Below are 16488 nucleotides of genomic sequence, written 5' to 3'. Positions count from 1 at the left end.
AACTGTCTCTTTTCACATGGCGATGTCCTACGAACTGGAAATTGCCACCTCTGCAGAACTTTCGAACTACTTCTGAACTGGTTAAAATTTCGACAGTTCTGGGACTATAAGGTTTTTATGAGAAAAAATTTTAAAACTTGATTATTGGATATTTTTCTTTTCTGAACTGTTTACATTTTGGCCAGATCTGCGACAATAAGTTTTACATATATGAAGAAAAATTCCGATTATTCGATTTTATTATATTTTTTTCTGTTCTTTTACAGATCGCATTTTATTAAATTTTTTTATTCTTTTAATTTTTTAATGATATTAAATTTGATCATTTTCTCTTCAATTTTTAAACGGCACTCAACAATTTAAATTCATTAAATTTTAAAATCACAACTGCCTCCACCGCGATTTGAACTCGCGACCAACGATGTTAGAGTCGGAGGTCTTCCCGCTGAGCTATTTTAGTATTGTACGAGAAGTGAGAATTTGTGCATTTACTTCTCAACAGAGCGCAACTGGCACACCAAAAGTTTCAACTGTCCCTCTCTGCAGCCGTTTGGCACTAGTTCAGAGATAGTTCTGAAATGTATAGGGCGGAACTAGCGCTTTAACAGACTGTCTCTAAATTTTACTGCAGGGCATGTACATACATATGTATGTATATGCATGTGTGTGCACCAATCTATTAATATCGTTGAATTATTTTAATATCTATTGCAAAATTTTATACAGAGGAAGACTAAAAGGCAGAAAATAAATAATACAAAAAAACGTTTTATTATACAACACTTTTATAAATGGACTAAAAAGTAGAAAATAATAATTCTCAGTCCCATAGAATTTGTTTTGATAACTTTTGATTTTGAAATTTTAGCAAAAGTCATTATAAACAATTTATGAGATTGAAAATGAAAAGCGTGGGGCGCATGTAATAGACCAGAATTGATATGAATGGTAATATATGTATGTATGTGGTATTATGAATAACGACCGCTTAAAATCGATCTCAAATGTGTACTTTCTGTAGAAATTTTAGGTCTATGTTATGTAGTTTGACTATTGTCAATTAAATCGAATGCTTTGTATTGCATGCGCCCCAAGCTTTTCATTTTCAATCTCATATATTGTTTATAATGACTTTTGCTAAATTTTCAAAATCAAAAGTTATCAAAACAAATTCTATGGGACTGAGAATTATTATTTTCTACTTTTTAGTCTATTTATAAAAGCGTTGTATATTAAAAAGTTTTTTTTTATATTATTTTTCTTATTTGCATCATGAAAAATATGAAATGGTTTAAGTTATGGAAATGATTTATTATAAATTTACACAAAAACAGGCTTGCATACAAACCAATGGCAACACTTCGCGCTGAAAATGAGAGATAACAGTTGACTTTTACGCTAAGTGCCACGTACATGATTTTTTGCATTTTTTGCTCTCTACGTCCGTCGACCTACGTTTACGCTACGCCGTTGACTAACTGCGTTTTTATACTTTGGAGTAGACAAATTTAATTCTGCAACCCTTTAATAACAGCGTAGAACGGAGTATGAACAATAGCAAAGGGTGCAATAATTGTGTACATCCAAAGCTAAAATTCTCACAATAAATTACTATGTTAGCTGAAAAAAAGCAATATTTAAAATGCAAAATTACACCTAATTTTCTAATATAATCTTCCAAAGAATCTTCTATCGTCGAAAACCCTCCAAGCTGCAATTCTTTGTCCCAAAAAAATTCTAAACTTTCAAAGTACCACAACGCGGGCACTCTCCCTTTTCCGAATTTTTTGCAACTTCCGCCGGCAGAAGGCTCGTATGCCCTGATATTTTTTACAGTTTCTTTCGTGGCAGTTTTGTCTACTTCCCTCTACTTCTCCAGCAGATTTTCCATGATTTTTGTTTTTTATTCTTATATTTATATATTTTTCAATTTTACTTTGCCAAATCGCAACTTCTCCCTTCCAAAATTAAAAAAAAAATGTTCTATTCAACAATTTTTATTGAGCTTGAGACCGTTTTTAATGAAAAACTTATTGTGGAAAAGCAACAATAGTTTGGAAAAATGGTAGAAGCGATAGCTATTTTGGAAATCACCAAATTTCCTCATCAGACTTCTTTCAAATTTCCACATGATAATTTTTTCTATTTTGTATATGCATGACCAGAAGACAATGTAGGTAGGCTATCTTAATCTTCATCAGCCCAGAAGAGTTTTCAGGACTTCGTTTTTCCTTTACGAATGAAAAAAGCTAGTAATATACATACATATATAGTTGTGGAAAGTTTTCGTAGCAGACTTTTAAAATAAAATGTAATAAACATGAAATAAGTAGTTTGCTATAATAAAAAATACTACAAATAAAAAAAGTTAAAAAAGTTAAACTGTGCCACAAAAGCTTAGAAGAGTTTTTCGGACTATTTTTCAAAAATACATGTTTATTACATAGAATCAGAAATGCAATGAATTTACTTATAAATGCTAAATAAGCAGTTCACAGAGGATAATGCAGTGAGAAATACATTGGGAAGGATTCATTAGAAATGGCAACAGAAAAGCTCTTCGTTCATATAGAAAGTGGATAAACTAGTTGATAATTTTTTGCTATGTTTTTTTAGAATAATGACTTTTACAGTATTAAATAAATTAAAAGAGAAGTTTAAAGTTACCGTTTACAATAACTTCGCCTGTTTTCTTCATAAAATCATACTCGGAGTCTAATAGACTCCGGAAATTTACTGTCAAAACCTAACTAACCGAAATTGAACGGCGTGTGTAAAAAGTTAACTCAAATTCCAAGACTTGTCTTGGGTGACATTTCGATTTGACGTTTATGCTCAATTAACATTTTGGCGTGTTAAAAAAGCGACGGTAGCCCTCTACAGCTATAAGGGGGCGATTGAGCGTAGCTGGGGGCTGTCCCTTAGCATCATGTACTGGCTATACACGGTAGTTGTTAGGCCGATTCTATTATATGGGGTCTTGGTATGGTGGCCAAGTCTCAACAGGAAATCTACAACTGAAGCACTCCAAAAGGTGCAAAGAACTGCGATGCTCTGCATCTGTGGTTCTCTGCGCACAACTCCATCGGAGGCTATGTGCGTGCTGCTCGACATTTTGCCAAATGAAATTGTTGGAAAACAATCAGCGGGGTGTGCCGCCTTGAGGTTGAGGGAACTACCAGGCTGGAGGCTGGGGCTGGAAATATGTTTTCGCTTACCCAATCGCTGCAGCGTTTTTCAAGCTGAGGTCGCTGCTATATAGGAAGCGGTTGAACACCTACGTACAAGAGAAGTCATTTATAACGATATCTTCATTTACTCAGACAGTCAGGCCGCACTCAAAGCGCTCGACTCGGTCACATACAACTCAAAAACCATAGCGGATGTCGCAGGTCTCTAAACGAGATGGCTGAGCAGGCTGCGCTTCACTTGGTATGGGTTCCGGGGCACCGGGGCACCGGGGCACCGGAACATACCAGGCAATGAAAAGGCGGACGAACTTGCAAGAGAGGGCACATCCGCTCCACTTTCGCGGGCCTGGAAGGGATTAGGCATGCCGCTCGCTACCTGCAAGCTCATTCTAAGCCAAAATGGGACAAAAAGCGGTCGAATGATCCCCTCATGCTGAGCAGAGGTGACCTAGCCGCAGCTGTGGGTCTGCTAATAGGCCATGTTGCTATTGGAAGGCACGCGAAGAGGTTAGGGATCTCCCATAACGACTTCTGCAGAAACTGCAGAAATGAAGAAGAGCCAGAAAGCTTGCGGCACCTGTTATGCGATTGCCCCGCACTTTGTAGAAGATGACAAAAGTTTATGGGTTCAGGATTCTTTGAGGACCTAACCGACATAGCCGAAGTAGGCATACGGCAACTTCTGGGTTTCGCGAAATCCACACGATGGTTTGAGTAGGAGGGTTCTAACGATCCGCGTGGTATCACAACGGGCCTACAACCAAGGACCTATGTGTGCTAGTGGCGTCACTGGCAGCCACTTCAACCTATCCTAACATTTTGGCGCGAATATGAATTAAAATTTTGTTCAACAAACTCCTGTAAATTTTATAGAAATGCAACTCGAGAAATCACGCACGCAAATTGATTTCGGTTTATCAAATATGAAAAACTTGCATGCGTGCGCAGAAAAACTCACGCCGGTAACAAAGGTTCAGCTGTAAAAGAACTTATCCAAAGGCTTTTTGAAGTACGTCCTACAAAGCCCTCCTGAAAGCTTTTCTTTGGGTAGCGAAAGCAGAAGCTACTGCATACAAAAAAAGAAAGGAATGACTTTTAGAAAGAGCTTTTGGAAGAGATTTTAACTTCAGAAATGATCTACTGGGTAGTATGTATGACTACTTTTTTTTGGGATTGGCCTGAAGATAACAAAGTAAGATTTTCACTAAATAAATGTTGAAAAAATATTTCGTTATCACATCGTTAAAAGCAAAAATCTGTCAAAAATGAAATAGGCGCCTGTATTGGCATTCATTGAAAAAACAGGACAATTTAGGTCTGCACCAGGACACCAGGACAATTTTTTAAAACCAGGACAAATCCTTGAAAACCAGGACGCCTGGCAGTGCTAAACAGGACATTAAAGATTTTTTGAACTTAAAAATCCAGCCATTTCATATAAAATTACCTTATTATTTATTCACTCACTAAAGTCAAGACTGGTTGTATTTTAAGAATTGATGTACTACCGTTGTATCATAATATTTAATTATCTTCCCCTCTCTCACTCTTTTCAGCCCCTAAACGAGGATAAATATTTATGTTTTAGCTGCAATAATTGGTTAATAAATTGGCACTCATTACAGGCGTCAAACAGTAATGACGCAGAAAGCCCATCCGGTACGTTTCGACCTCAAATGAATAGTATGTTTCACAAGGAGAAAGCAAAAAATCCCCGCCAACAAACACAGCCAAGTCACATGCATTGCCAAAAAAATTACCAACTTTGTCGTCCCACAGCCAAAGTGCGACCTTGGAGAATCACAGAAAAAGCACACAATGAAATCAATTGGAAAAGACAAGTGCTTAAGAAACAAAAGGCTTTTACAGGCAAAAGTAAATGGATTCTGAAGCTTCAACGCAAATATCACGAAAATCGCAGAATATCTCTGAGGAATGTTCGGCTACGTCGTAGTCTGAGGCAATGTAACACTTATAATTTTTATCTTTTTAGTCATAACAGCAAACCAAATAAACTGTCCTTTGCAAAATTTGTTCAAAAACTCAAAAAGCAAAGGTATATCGGAGAAGAATATATAAAGAAAGTGAAACAGAACCAAGAATGTTGGGATCCAGGTGTTTATCAGAAGAGTAGCCCTGGAGACAACAACAATGCGATATCCGAACTAAACGAGAAGACATCGGTAAATAATTATGATAAGCAGTGTTTAAAACGTCCTATGTTAGATGGAAAGGTAATATCCATGTTAAGGCGTCTGGGAACTACGTTATCTCTTGAGAATCGCGACGCCAGCGCAAAAGCTTCCACACCACTACTTCGGCGAATAATGAACCCTGTAAAATCAAAACCGCAATGGAAAAGTCAATTGAACGAAGATGAAATTCTACTTGGCTTTGATTCCGCAATATCGGAAGTGCTACCACAAGTAATCCAACAGCGGCAACAAAAAGTCAACGGTAATAATTGTGTACCGGAAATTTTCGCTGTGATGCAGGCGAAACGAAAATTGGCGTATCAAGTATCATTTGGTAAAGATGATAGTCAATATGTTTATCCACGGCTACCTGAAGGCCTGAGTATTTCTTTGGTTTAAGTGCTTAAGATTTAACGCGCGGTGCAATCACTGAGTGTGGTGACATGTGTGAATATGCATACATACATATGCACATATCTATGTACATACCTACATGTGTATATCGATACACTCTGCGCTGCATTTGCACGTTTAAAAAACTGCTTTCAATTTGGTCACACGTATGAGTTATCAAAAATCATTCAAATCAAAAATCATACACACAATTATCTCCACAAAAAACCTCACTTTATAAAGCTATAATCAGCTGTTGAAATTGAACGGAAAATTGCCTATCACCTTGAAATAAAAATTGCTTTCAAGTTGATAACAAACGGAGACCGCAAGGTGCGCAATTAGGTCTCTCTGTGCGGTGCGCAGGCCCCAAAGGACCGGAGAAATATTTTCGCGCTCACACTTTTGCAAAGTGTTTGGCCGAGCTGCTTCAATTTGTGGAGTTTTACTCCGCATCTGAGTGGCAAATAGATTTTAAGAGCAGCTTTCTCATGGCAGAAATACGCTGCTAGAAAAACTGTTTCTAATATAGATGTTTCTCCAGACTGATATCGAATCCAGGTCCTGCGGAGTGGTAGTACGCACCTCTAAGCACTCAGCCACAGTGATTTCGGAGTCCCTGAAAGCTCCTTCAGAGCATCCGCAAAGACTCCGTGCGGACTCCTCTATTCGCCTACGCTATTTGACTCTTTAGAGATAACCTAGTCGGAGTGTTTTGGGAGTGATCCGATAATAGTCCGAAAAGTACAGGGTTTCTCAAAATGCTCCTAATTTTATTTACAATCAACAAGTATTGGAACATTTTCATCTTTTCTTTTTATTGAAAAATGGCTTTCCATATTATACCGAACATAAACAAGTCAAAACGGAGAAATAATGAAACAAGTAACTTGTAGCAAAAAAAAATACAATACAACGGACTTCAATGGTGTGTTTTTACTCTCTAGAAAATAATTTATGTAACCTCACATACGCGGTTTTACATTATCTTGATACCAGGGATTGGCATTGGTTGATCGTCAATTGTTTCATACTCAATCAATACCGCTGCTTTGTATGACTGAGCAGCGGCGTTGGCTTAGGTCGGTGTTATGCAGACAAACTTTTGTTTGCCAAATTAAATGGCGGCTGCTTAGTTTGCTCGGAGGTGGTTATGTCGAGTTTGGCACAGGGTTGCACGTTCATCATGGTTTTCATGGCTATTGCCAACACGAAATGAGAATTTCAGATGTACATAACGCGCACAATTAATATATTTTTTATGATATCGTATAGGCAATTAACTGTGCCCTAATCTTTGAAGCTCCTACAGCATAAATTCAGTTATCTGGCTTTCGGTATCACGGCAATTTTTGTGTATAGCAACAATTGTCTAAAATTTTTGTATATGACAACACCGAATTTGCTGCAGTTTGACCAAACGAAATTAGTTTGCTGTGAGAGTCGCCAAACTCGCTCTCTCAGAGTTTGCTGCAACAACAATTGCACGCAGTTTGTCAAACAAAATTTCTGCATAACACCGGCCTTAGTAGTATCGATACCTAAACGAAATTAGAGGATGACTGAACACCAGCGCATAGCGTGCTGTCTTGAAAATACAGCCACCACAAGTGAACGATGCTTGTAAAGGTCTGATTATGCATACTTCGCATAACTTCGCACAACCATTTGTACCAGTGCAATAAAGATGCAACTTAAGAAAATGTGAAGCAAAATTTAAACTCAACAGATTGCTAAGTTTTTAAATGTTCTGCTAATTTCTGGGTAATGGAATAAAAACAAAATACGTGCAAAGTACGTACGAAATAACAGTTTGAAGTTTATGAGAAGTTATGCGAAGTGTGCATAATCAGACCATAACAGCTCATACTGATATTGACTTCGGCAAACCTGTACTCCGAATGATCGTGCCCGAAGCCAGCAAACGCGGCAGTTGAACGGTTCCGAAAGCATGAGAGCTCATCATTTGTTGCAGAAGTCTTTTGACTTGTTGCTGAAAATCATCTGACTTGTTGCTGAAAGCCATTTGACTTGTTGCTGAAATGACGACGAATGTGGTAAAGGGTAATTTATCGTCTCGTATGCATGTATGTATGTATTTATAGCGCGTCTACCATTCAATTGCTTTGCTCAATGCTGGCTAGTTGTGAGTAGTGATAGAACTTTTTAGAAAAGTATCGATACCTGTACTCATTTATAATACTCTAAAAAAGAATCGATGCCAGTACTCATATTTGCAAAAAAGTATCGATAATACTCGTACTTCCAAGTATTTTTAGGGCAAACGCGAAAAGTTAACAAAAATCAGATTGCTTTGTTTACATTTATGTACATATGACCTCTTTCTTTTTGTAAATTGAATAGACATTGGCTTTTAATAGTTGAAGTCTGATCTAACAAGCATTTCTAACGGAGTTTTTGAAAAGAACTTGCAATAAGTTTAAAAGCGTAAAATAAATGCTTTTGGCAAAAGGCTTATTTGAAGCTTTTAAAAGCAACTAAAGCCATTGTCTAAAGAAAAGATAAGCTCCCTTTCACAAAAATTTTCTTCGAAAGCGGGCAGGATTTCGAATTTAAAACCAAGGTAGAATTCATTGGAAAACGAAGGCTCCGTTATTCGGGAGAATTGCCAAGTTATCGAACCGAAGACCACCCTCCTAACCCATTCCTTACACCGGCACAAAAAAAATTGTTGTATGCTTTTAACCATACCCACTTGCCGCCACATATTTCGACCCACTGAATCCAAATCTGAGGTCTGTTTGACTCGTTTTTGTCATTTTATTTTCACAATTTTCGCAATTAACTCCAAATTTAGGAGGTGTACGAGTCAAATGGACCTCAATACATGTCGATATGTGGGTCTGGTTACTCGATACTACTCAGTACTCATGAAAAGTATCGATATTCTGTACCCGCTACTCGTATCGTTCTATCAGTAGTTGTGAGGAATGTGCATACGTACGTATGTACATATGTATGTACATATCAATGCTTCATTTCAAACAAGCAAGTGTCTTTGAATGTTTTTGAACTACAGTATCATCCCTGCAAAAATCGCGACTACTCCATGCATGCGTGTAAAGAGTACTCCCAAAGGACCAAAGAGTACTCCAAAATTAACCACAATTCATATAAAAAATATGGTCCAATTAACATTGCGATGTCCTAGGGCAGGACCATATACTCCATCCCTGCATTACATCAGAGTAGCACAAAACTACTCCAACATATTAACAATGGGCATTGTTGTTATATTTTTTCGTTTGTACACGCTTTTGTTCTTCACTTCTCAAATGCTTTTTCGAAATTAATAAAAACCAAGACAAAAATTAAAAATTACATGTTGCCTCTGACGGTATTCGAACCCGAACATGCTGGGAGCTAAGAACTAACAGCGAGCATCTCTACACGTTCAGCTACAGCCAGACATGCAAATGTGCTTTCAAATGCTCAACTTCAATCACGTTTCGTTAAAACACGAGCAGTGATCGGATAACAAACAATAAGCTGGCGCAGAGACACGAGTTGGTCCGCTACAGCATGACAGAGGAACACTTTTGTAAGTACTCCAATTTACCACAAATAGAGTACATGGTCCAACGATTTTTGCAGGGATCACTTCGGCAACACGTCAAACGTGCCTTCAGCAACAAACTAAAGGCGGCGGTTTGACAACAAATCAAGTTAGCTAACTGCGGCATCTTGCCTTCGCCAGTCTTTCACATAAGCTCTCATGCAGTGTTGCCACAAAGATTTTAATTTTTTACCAAATCTCTAAAAAAAATTACCAAACTCAGAAAAAAATTACCAAATTTTTATGAGCATAATATTCTAAACAAATTGGAAATTATTTTTCGACGTATGTAGATAATACACCACGTCTGGGATTGTGGCCAGCTTAGATCTATTTATATTTTTCGACCGAAAAATGAGTTCTTCCCATTCTTTTATGACAAACTCATAAAAATGCATGATGTCGCTGCCACGTTCAAAAAATTCATATCACCATCGACTGAGCGTTTAGATAACGAAGACGAACAATTTACAGGTGTGGTTGTCCTTTTCAATGTGTTCCGACTATAAAAATTCACAAATATTTTTAATGGCCGGTTGTTCAATGTATTTAACCGGAGCTTCTACCTCCGATTTGAACTAATCAGACATTGAACAATCGGCCCTAAAACATAAAAGAAAAAAATCGCTCATAGATTTATAAACATTTAAAAGGTGTTTAATAGTTCATTTCTACTGCAGTTTACGCCTATTGGAAAAAAGCAGATTACAACTCGAAGGAGGTAGTTGCTCATATTAGGTACAAGCAAATGAAAGGAAAATAACAAAAACGAATAAATAAACATTGCAGATCACCTATTGTTGAAAATATCTAAACTCTTAACTGTAGTTAAGCGTTTGGTGGAAATGGGCTGTAACATACAGTCTTTTACATAATTTATTTTACATAACTTAAAACCAAAACATGAAACCAGCAAATGTATCGTTAAACGGTAGATAAAATTTGCTTTTACTATTTTATAAGTGGGTCACATTCGTACTTAATCGCAAACTTTTAATTAGTCCCGTGAAATTATTTTCTTTCACCATTGGTTCCGGCAGGTAAAAATGATCCAAAATCCAGATTTGTGGGACTGTAGGGGCTGGATCGAGCCGCCATATTGGGAAAAATGGGTGATTTCCTGCTATATTGCAAACTCATACTAAAAGTTGTCAAGGCAAATTGTTACATTAAAGAGCCCTTTCAATTTTTGGCTATCTTCCAAAAGCAGTATCGTGCTTTTGGCAGTCGATCAAATACGGCGGTTGCTGGTTTCGTGCACGATCATTCGAAGTACAGGTTTGCCGAAGTCAATATCAGTATGAGCTCAAGAATGATAGAATCAGTGTTGCCAACCTTGAATTTTCAAAAAGCACCAAAAATTTGTAAAAAAAGCGTTTGATCACACTAAAAGCACCAAATTTTTTTGAATCAAAAGATGCTTTTTTCATAACAGTTTGTATTTAACAAAAGCAAAAAATTAAGAATATTTACAAGAATACATACATAAATCAATACACAAAACTTTTCGCTCATAACGATTGAATAGCCTCTACACATGCTATGATGACTCATACGTACGACGTAATATCGAAGTACTGCGCATTAAAACTGGTATATCTCGAGAAAGCAAAATCGAATCGCAACAAAGGAAAATGATGTCATAAGTAGAAATGAGCAAAAAATTTGATGTTTTCATTATATAACCTCAAATATCGCCAAAAACCGTGTTTTTGGCACTTTGAGGTTAGGATATCTCAAAATTCTCAAGAAAAAGAGAAATACTTAACTTACGCGAATAGAATTCAAAAATATGGGTTTGTAACTTCAGCTTTTTATCAATCATGGTTATATTTTAGTGCATTTAAATTTGTAGATTCTTGTAAATTCAGTGCTGCCACAGCTTTAAATATTTCAGGTTTTACCTATCTCGGAGGAATTTTAGTTCAGAAAAAAAGCACTAAAAAAGGTACTAGGCACTAAATATTTTTTTTTGGCGTTTTAGTTTTCAAAAAGCACTAAATCTAGTGCTTAAAGCACCAAGTTGGCAACTATGGATAGAATACAAGATTGCGCTGATCAGAGAGGATTTTTGAGAATAACTTTTGTGTGACGTCACACTGATGCAATTGCGAGAGAAAATGCCAAAACGTGAGCAAGAATGAAAGAAGTAGAAAAAATGTTGCAAGGAAAACGTAAACAAGTTGCACAAGTGTGACGTCATGCAAACAACGATTCCGTCAAATTCGTTAAGAGAGGAATAGCGGTTCGAGATCGGCGCAACCTTTGTATTCTCTCAATCGTGGTATGAGCTGTTATAAGCATCGTTCACTTGTGGTGGCTGTATTTGCAAGACAGCACGCTTTGCGCTGGTGTTCGTTCATCCCCTGTTTTTAACGTGAGTAGGCTTAAGGCCGGTCCACATAGAACTTTCGCGTTGGCTTTGGCGCTGGCGTTGGTTTGACAGAACGCACGTTAAAAGTATGCTTGCTACAATGAACGCTTAGCAGCGAATGCTTGGGCCTCTAAATTAACATACTAACGACGGATAAATAAATATTTCATATCAATAATTGCATTAAAAACGATATTTCTTGCCCGCGCTTGATTAAAATTTTATTTATACATACATAATTTTATTTATTTGCAACAGCTGACGAGCGACGCACGCAAAAAGTTGAGAGTTGGCCATCTTTTTGCTTTGTATTGGCGTGAGCATTGTCGAATTTTGGCTAAGTGGACGGCTGCATTTGAATTCATGTATTCATAGTCAGCTGTTGAAGCGACGCCAACGCCAACGCAACGCCAAAGTTCTATGTGGACGGGCCTTTAACGTCACAAAAACAGCACCCTTTGCCAATGTCTGCTTGATACGCGGTTTTGCATCAAGGTTCATAGAATGCAAGGTTACGACATCAGCCATGGCCGCCATCTTGATGACGTAGATGACTCAATTTTCGGAGTTGCCAGATTTCTAAAAAAATTATCTTATAAAAATACACTATTTTAGTAAAAAATACATGACGTTTTATTTCAAATATGTGTAACCCTGATATTTACCGTTTGACAAATTGTGTTGAAATTTGTGCATTTTTCTGCGTCTTTGAGTTTATTTAAATTATTAAAAATGTAAGTGCGCTGTTTTTGATTGCAAAAATCAGGCTGAAAAAGGTAATTTTACGTTTTATCGTGTTCCCAAAGATGAACTGCAATTTCGTTAGCGAAAAGTGTTCTCTGCAAATGATGTTCAGCCCCTCTTCTTTGGCAAAACAGAAAGGAGAATTCGGAAAAATTTTAGTATGCGGACGGCAAATTCTAGAAAAAGGGGGATAAAGGGGGATAGAATAAGAACGTTTTTTATTTAAAAATGCGCGAGGGCGTTCTGCTCACTTTCAAAAATAAAATCACCAGCAAATTTCAGTAATCATTCGATTTACATTTGATTTGTCACTATAGTACGAATATTATTATGTTAATCCAGTTTCACGTGAAGTTATAACATTTTATGTTGTTATAATAAGCTTTGCTACGATTTTATATCAAAAATGCCCATTTGATTAGGATTCCTAAAATATGCTATACGGCAACCATATGTTCTGCGCTTTGTGTACTCTCCTTCTTCGTAAAATATTTCAGCCAATCAGAATTCACTTCGCAACTACGTCATTGGAGGAAACAAATTTTTGATAGCACCATGTCGTAACCTTCTATTCTTAGCCCAATCACTTTAGATTTTTTCAACGAAAAAATTCCGGGAAGAAATCTTTTGACGCAGTTAGGTGTCTCCAGTTTAGGTGAACACAAAATGAAAATTTTTCCCCCAACTGCGATATGGGAAATGTCTGCCATCTTAGATTTTGTGTTTTTTACGATTTGCGCGCGAATTTTGCATTCGATTTTTTCAACAAAAAAATTCCAGGAAGAAATTTTTTGACGCAGTTTGGTGTCTCCTGTTTAGGTGAACACAAAATAAAAATGTTTCCCCCCCCTGCGATATGGGAAATGTCCGCCATCTTGGATTTTGTGTTTTTTGCGATTTGCGCGCGAATTTTGCACTCGATTTTTGCAACGAAAAAATTCCAGTAAGGAAGTTTTTGACGCAGTTTGTTGTCTCCTGTTTAGGTGAACACGAAAATAAAACTTTTCCCCCAATTGCGATATGCGAAATGTCCGCCATCTTGGATTTTGTGTTTTTTACGATTTGCGCGCTAATTTTGCATTTCTCGCGAAAAAAGGTGGAGAACAAATTTGTAGAGAATTCGATTCCCAACAATTTTCATGTCCCTATAATTTTTTTAAACAATTACTTATTGCTAATAATATGCAAAAAGTGCCCAAAGTTAGGTAAGTGGCGCGGTTTTTTTCGAATTTTGAGCAAATTTTTATTTTAAATAAGTGGCACATTTAAATGGCGAAGTTGTAGAAGACAAAATTCCCAATAAACGCATTATTTATATGTTCGCGTACGACGTGTAGTTCTCGACCAACAACGCGCTCAATGCAGCGGCAGGGGAAAGCTACTCAAAACTTTTTTCACAGATCTCGGAGGTCGTGTTTTTTGGCGCGTATTTTCAACTGTGGGTTCACCAATAGGCCAAGCCTATGAATAAATATTTTCAGTCAGTTGAAACTGTATTTAGCAAATAGTTTTTGCACCTTTATCAATACGACTTTTCTCTGTTTCTAAAGAGTTTTATTGTGGCGAAAATAACTATGTGTGGATTAGGCCTACTGGTGAAACCACATAAAAATAAAACGCGCCAATAACTTTACCTCTGAGGTGGTGTGGAAAAAAGATTTGAGTAGCTTCTCCCTTTCCGCTGCATTGAGCGCGTTGTTGGTCGAGATCTACATGTCGTACGTAAACATTTAAATAATGCGTTTATTGTCCTCTATAACTTTGCCATTTAAATGTGCCACTTATTTCAAATAGAAATTGCTCAAAATTCGAAAAAACTGCGCCACTTGCCTAATTTTGGGCATTTTTTGCATATTATTAGCAATAAATAATTGTTTAAAAGAATTTATAGGCACATGGAACATGTAGGGAATCGAATTCTCAACAAATTTGTTTACCTTTTTTCGCAAGAAATGCAAAATTCGCGCGCAAATCGTAAAAAACATAGAATCCAAGATGGCGGACACTTCCCATATCGCAACTGGGGGAAAAATTTTCATTTTATGTTCACCTAAACAGGAGACACCTAACTGCGTCAACAAATTTCTTCCCGGATTTTTTTTTTAATCTTACGTCGATTTTGGTCTAAAGTGATCGGGCTATTCTATGAACCTTGGTTTTGGATTATCTTGATATGCGGTTTTGTACTACTTTGTACGACGATATACATATGTGTGTGCATATATGCTTATGAATACGGCTCGAAATCCCATGCAAATGCATGTTTTTACTGGTCATCTTCAAATGAAAATGGTTAAGTTAGCTTTACGAATCATTAAATTTCCTTTAAAATGGCATTCAATCGTTAGTGCATATTTTGCAAAAATAACTGTTTTTGCATATTTATTGTGCATATTTTATTATATTTTACAATAAATGCATATACATAGTTTATGCAAGTTTTTGGTATTTTGATTTGTGCGAAATCTCTTGAAAAAAACCTAATATTTTTTCATATATTTATCTGAATATCTTCTGGGATAGCTAAGCGGCCATTGAGACCTCTGTTAAATCTCAACTAATGGAGGACTTAGTAGAGAGCTGACGAACTAGCAAGGTGCAGCTCAGCACTAAATGTGTCCAACGAAAAAATTACCGAAATTTATCACTTGAAGGCCAAGCAGAATATTTTAGAGTGCTACTGCCTCTCTATGTACGACGTACTGTAATTCATTAAATCCGCTAAATGGCTGCATGTTTTACGAGTTGTGGAATGAAAATGGTAAACTTGCTAATTACTTGTCACCTGGGTGACAATAAGGGATGCCAACCCCGGGTTAACGGGATCCCGGTGTTTTTGAGGTCCCGAAAATTCAGGCATTTGCTTTCATTAATCCCGGGATCCCGAAAAAGTTGAAATATCGAATTGATGTTAAGAACTTGTTAATGAGTTTTGAAGTATGATCTTTGTAAAATGCCGTTTTGACTGCAGTTAACAAAAAGTTTGAAACCGTACTTTTAAACTGCAGTCTGAGCCTTTTTTTAAGAAGATTTAAATGAACTTACACATAGCGTCGCTAATGTAAACGAAACAGAGAGTTTTAAGGAAAAGTTTGATAATTTTTTATATCAATCTACTTAAAATTTCCTCAAACTGAAAAACTTTGAATTACATTTAGTGAAGGTTATAATCCCTAAGCGCGGCGAAGGCCGCCTACGCAAAAAGAAGTTCTGCGCATAAATACTTCCGCCTCCCTTTTCCGGTAACAAAGAAAGGAGAATTCTACATAGTGAGAATTATAATCCTAAGCGCGGTCGAAGGCCGGTTACGCTGAAAGACGTTCCGCAAAAATACTTCCGCCCCTCTTTTCCGGGCAACACAAAAAGGATAACTCTACTTAGTGAGGGTTATAATCCCTAAGCGCGGCCGAAGGCCGCTCACGCAGAAGAAGTTCAGCGCGAAAAAGTTCTGCCCCTTTTTTCCAGCAACACAGAAAGGAGAATTCTACTTAGTGAGGGTTATAATCCCTAAGCGCGGCCAGAGGCCGCCGTCGCAGAAGGAAGTTCTGTTCCAAAATATTTCCGTCTCCCTTTTCAGAAACAAAGAAAAGAGAATTCTACTTAGTAAAGGTTATTATCCCTAAGCGCGGCCGAAGGCCGATCACGCTGAAAGAAGTATTGAACCCTCCCTTTTCCGGAAACAAAGAAAGAAGAATTCTACTTAGTAAAGGTTATAATCCCTAAGCGTGGCCGAAGGTCGCTCACGCTGAAAGAAGTTCTGCGCAAAAAAATGCCGGCCCTTTTTTCCAGCAACACGGAAAGGAGAATTAAACTTAATGAGGGTTATAATCCCCAAGCGCGGCCCAAGGCCGCCGTCGCAGAAGGCAGCTCCGAAGGCCGCTCACGCTGAAAGAAGTATTGAAGCCTTGCTTTTCGGAAACAAAGAAAGGATAATTCTACTTGGTAAGGGTTATAATCCCTAAGCGCGGCCGAAGGCCGCCTACGCAGAAATAAGTTCTGCGCCAAAAAATATTT

At 37.4% G+C, this 16488-nt stretch overlaps 1 protein-coding gene across 2 annotated transcripts in view; it reads left to right on the top strand.

Annotated features, from left to right (window-relative positions):
* The window catches only part of LOC118742267 (protein phyllopod), a 77216-nt gene that overhangs the window by 49681 nt on the left and 11047 nt on the right, over positions 1–16488 (top strand). The window contains exon 2 of one of the 2 annotated variants that reach the window (XM_036474208.1): positions 4748–5374. In XM_036474208.1, coding sequence (XP_036330101.1) covers positions 4748–5374 — 627 coding nt within the window. Of the gene's footprint in view, positions 1–4747; positions 6901–16488 lie in introns of those variants that run through there. The other variant, XM_036474207.1, reaches the window with a different exon arrangement.

Source organism: Rhagoletis pomonella, unplaced genomic scaffold, assembly GCF_013731165.1.
Source record: "Rhagoletis pomonella isolate Grant_MI unplaced genomic scaffold, Rhpom_1.0 Rhpom_scaffold_00007, whole genome shotgun sequence".
Classification (NCBI taxonomy): domain Eukaryota; kingdom Metazoa; phylum Arthropoda; class Insecta; order Diptera; family Tephritidae; genus Rhagoletis; species Rhagoletis pomonella.
This window is presented reverse-complemented; position numbering and strand designations above follow the sequence as displayed.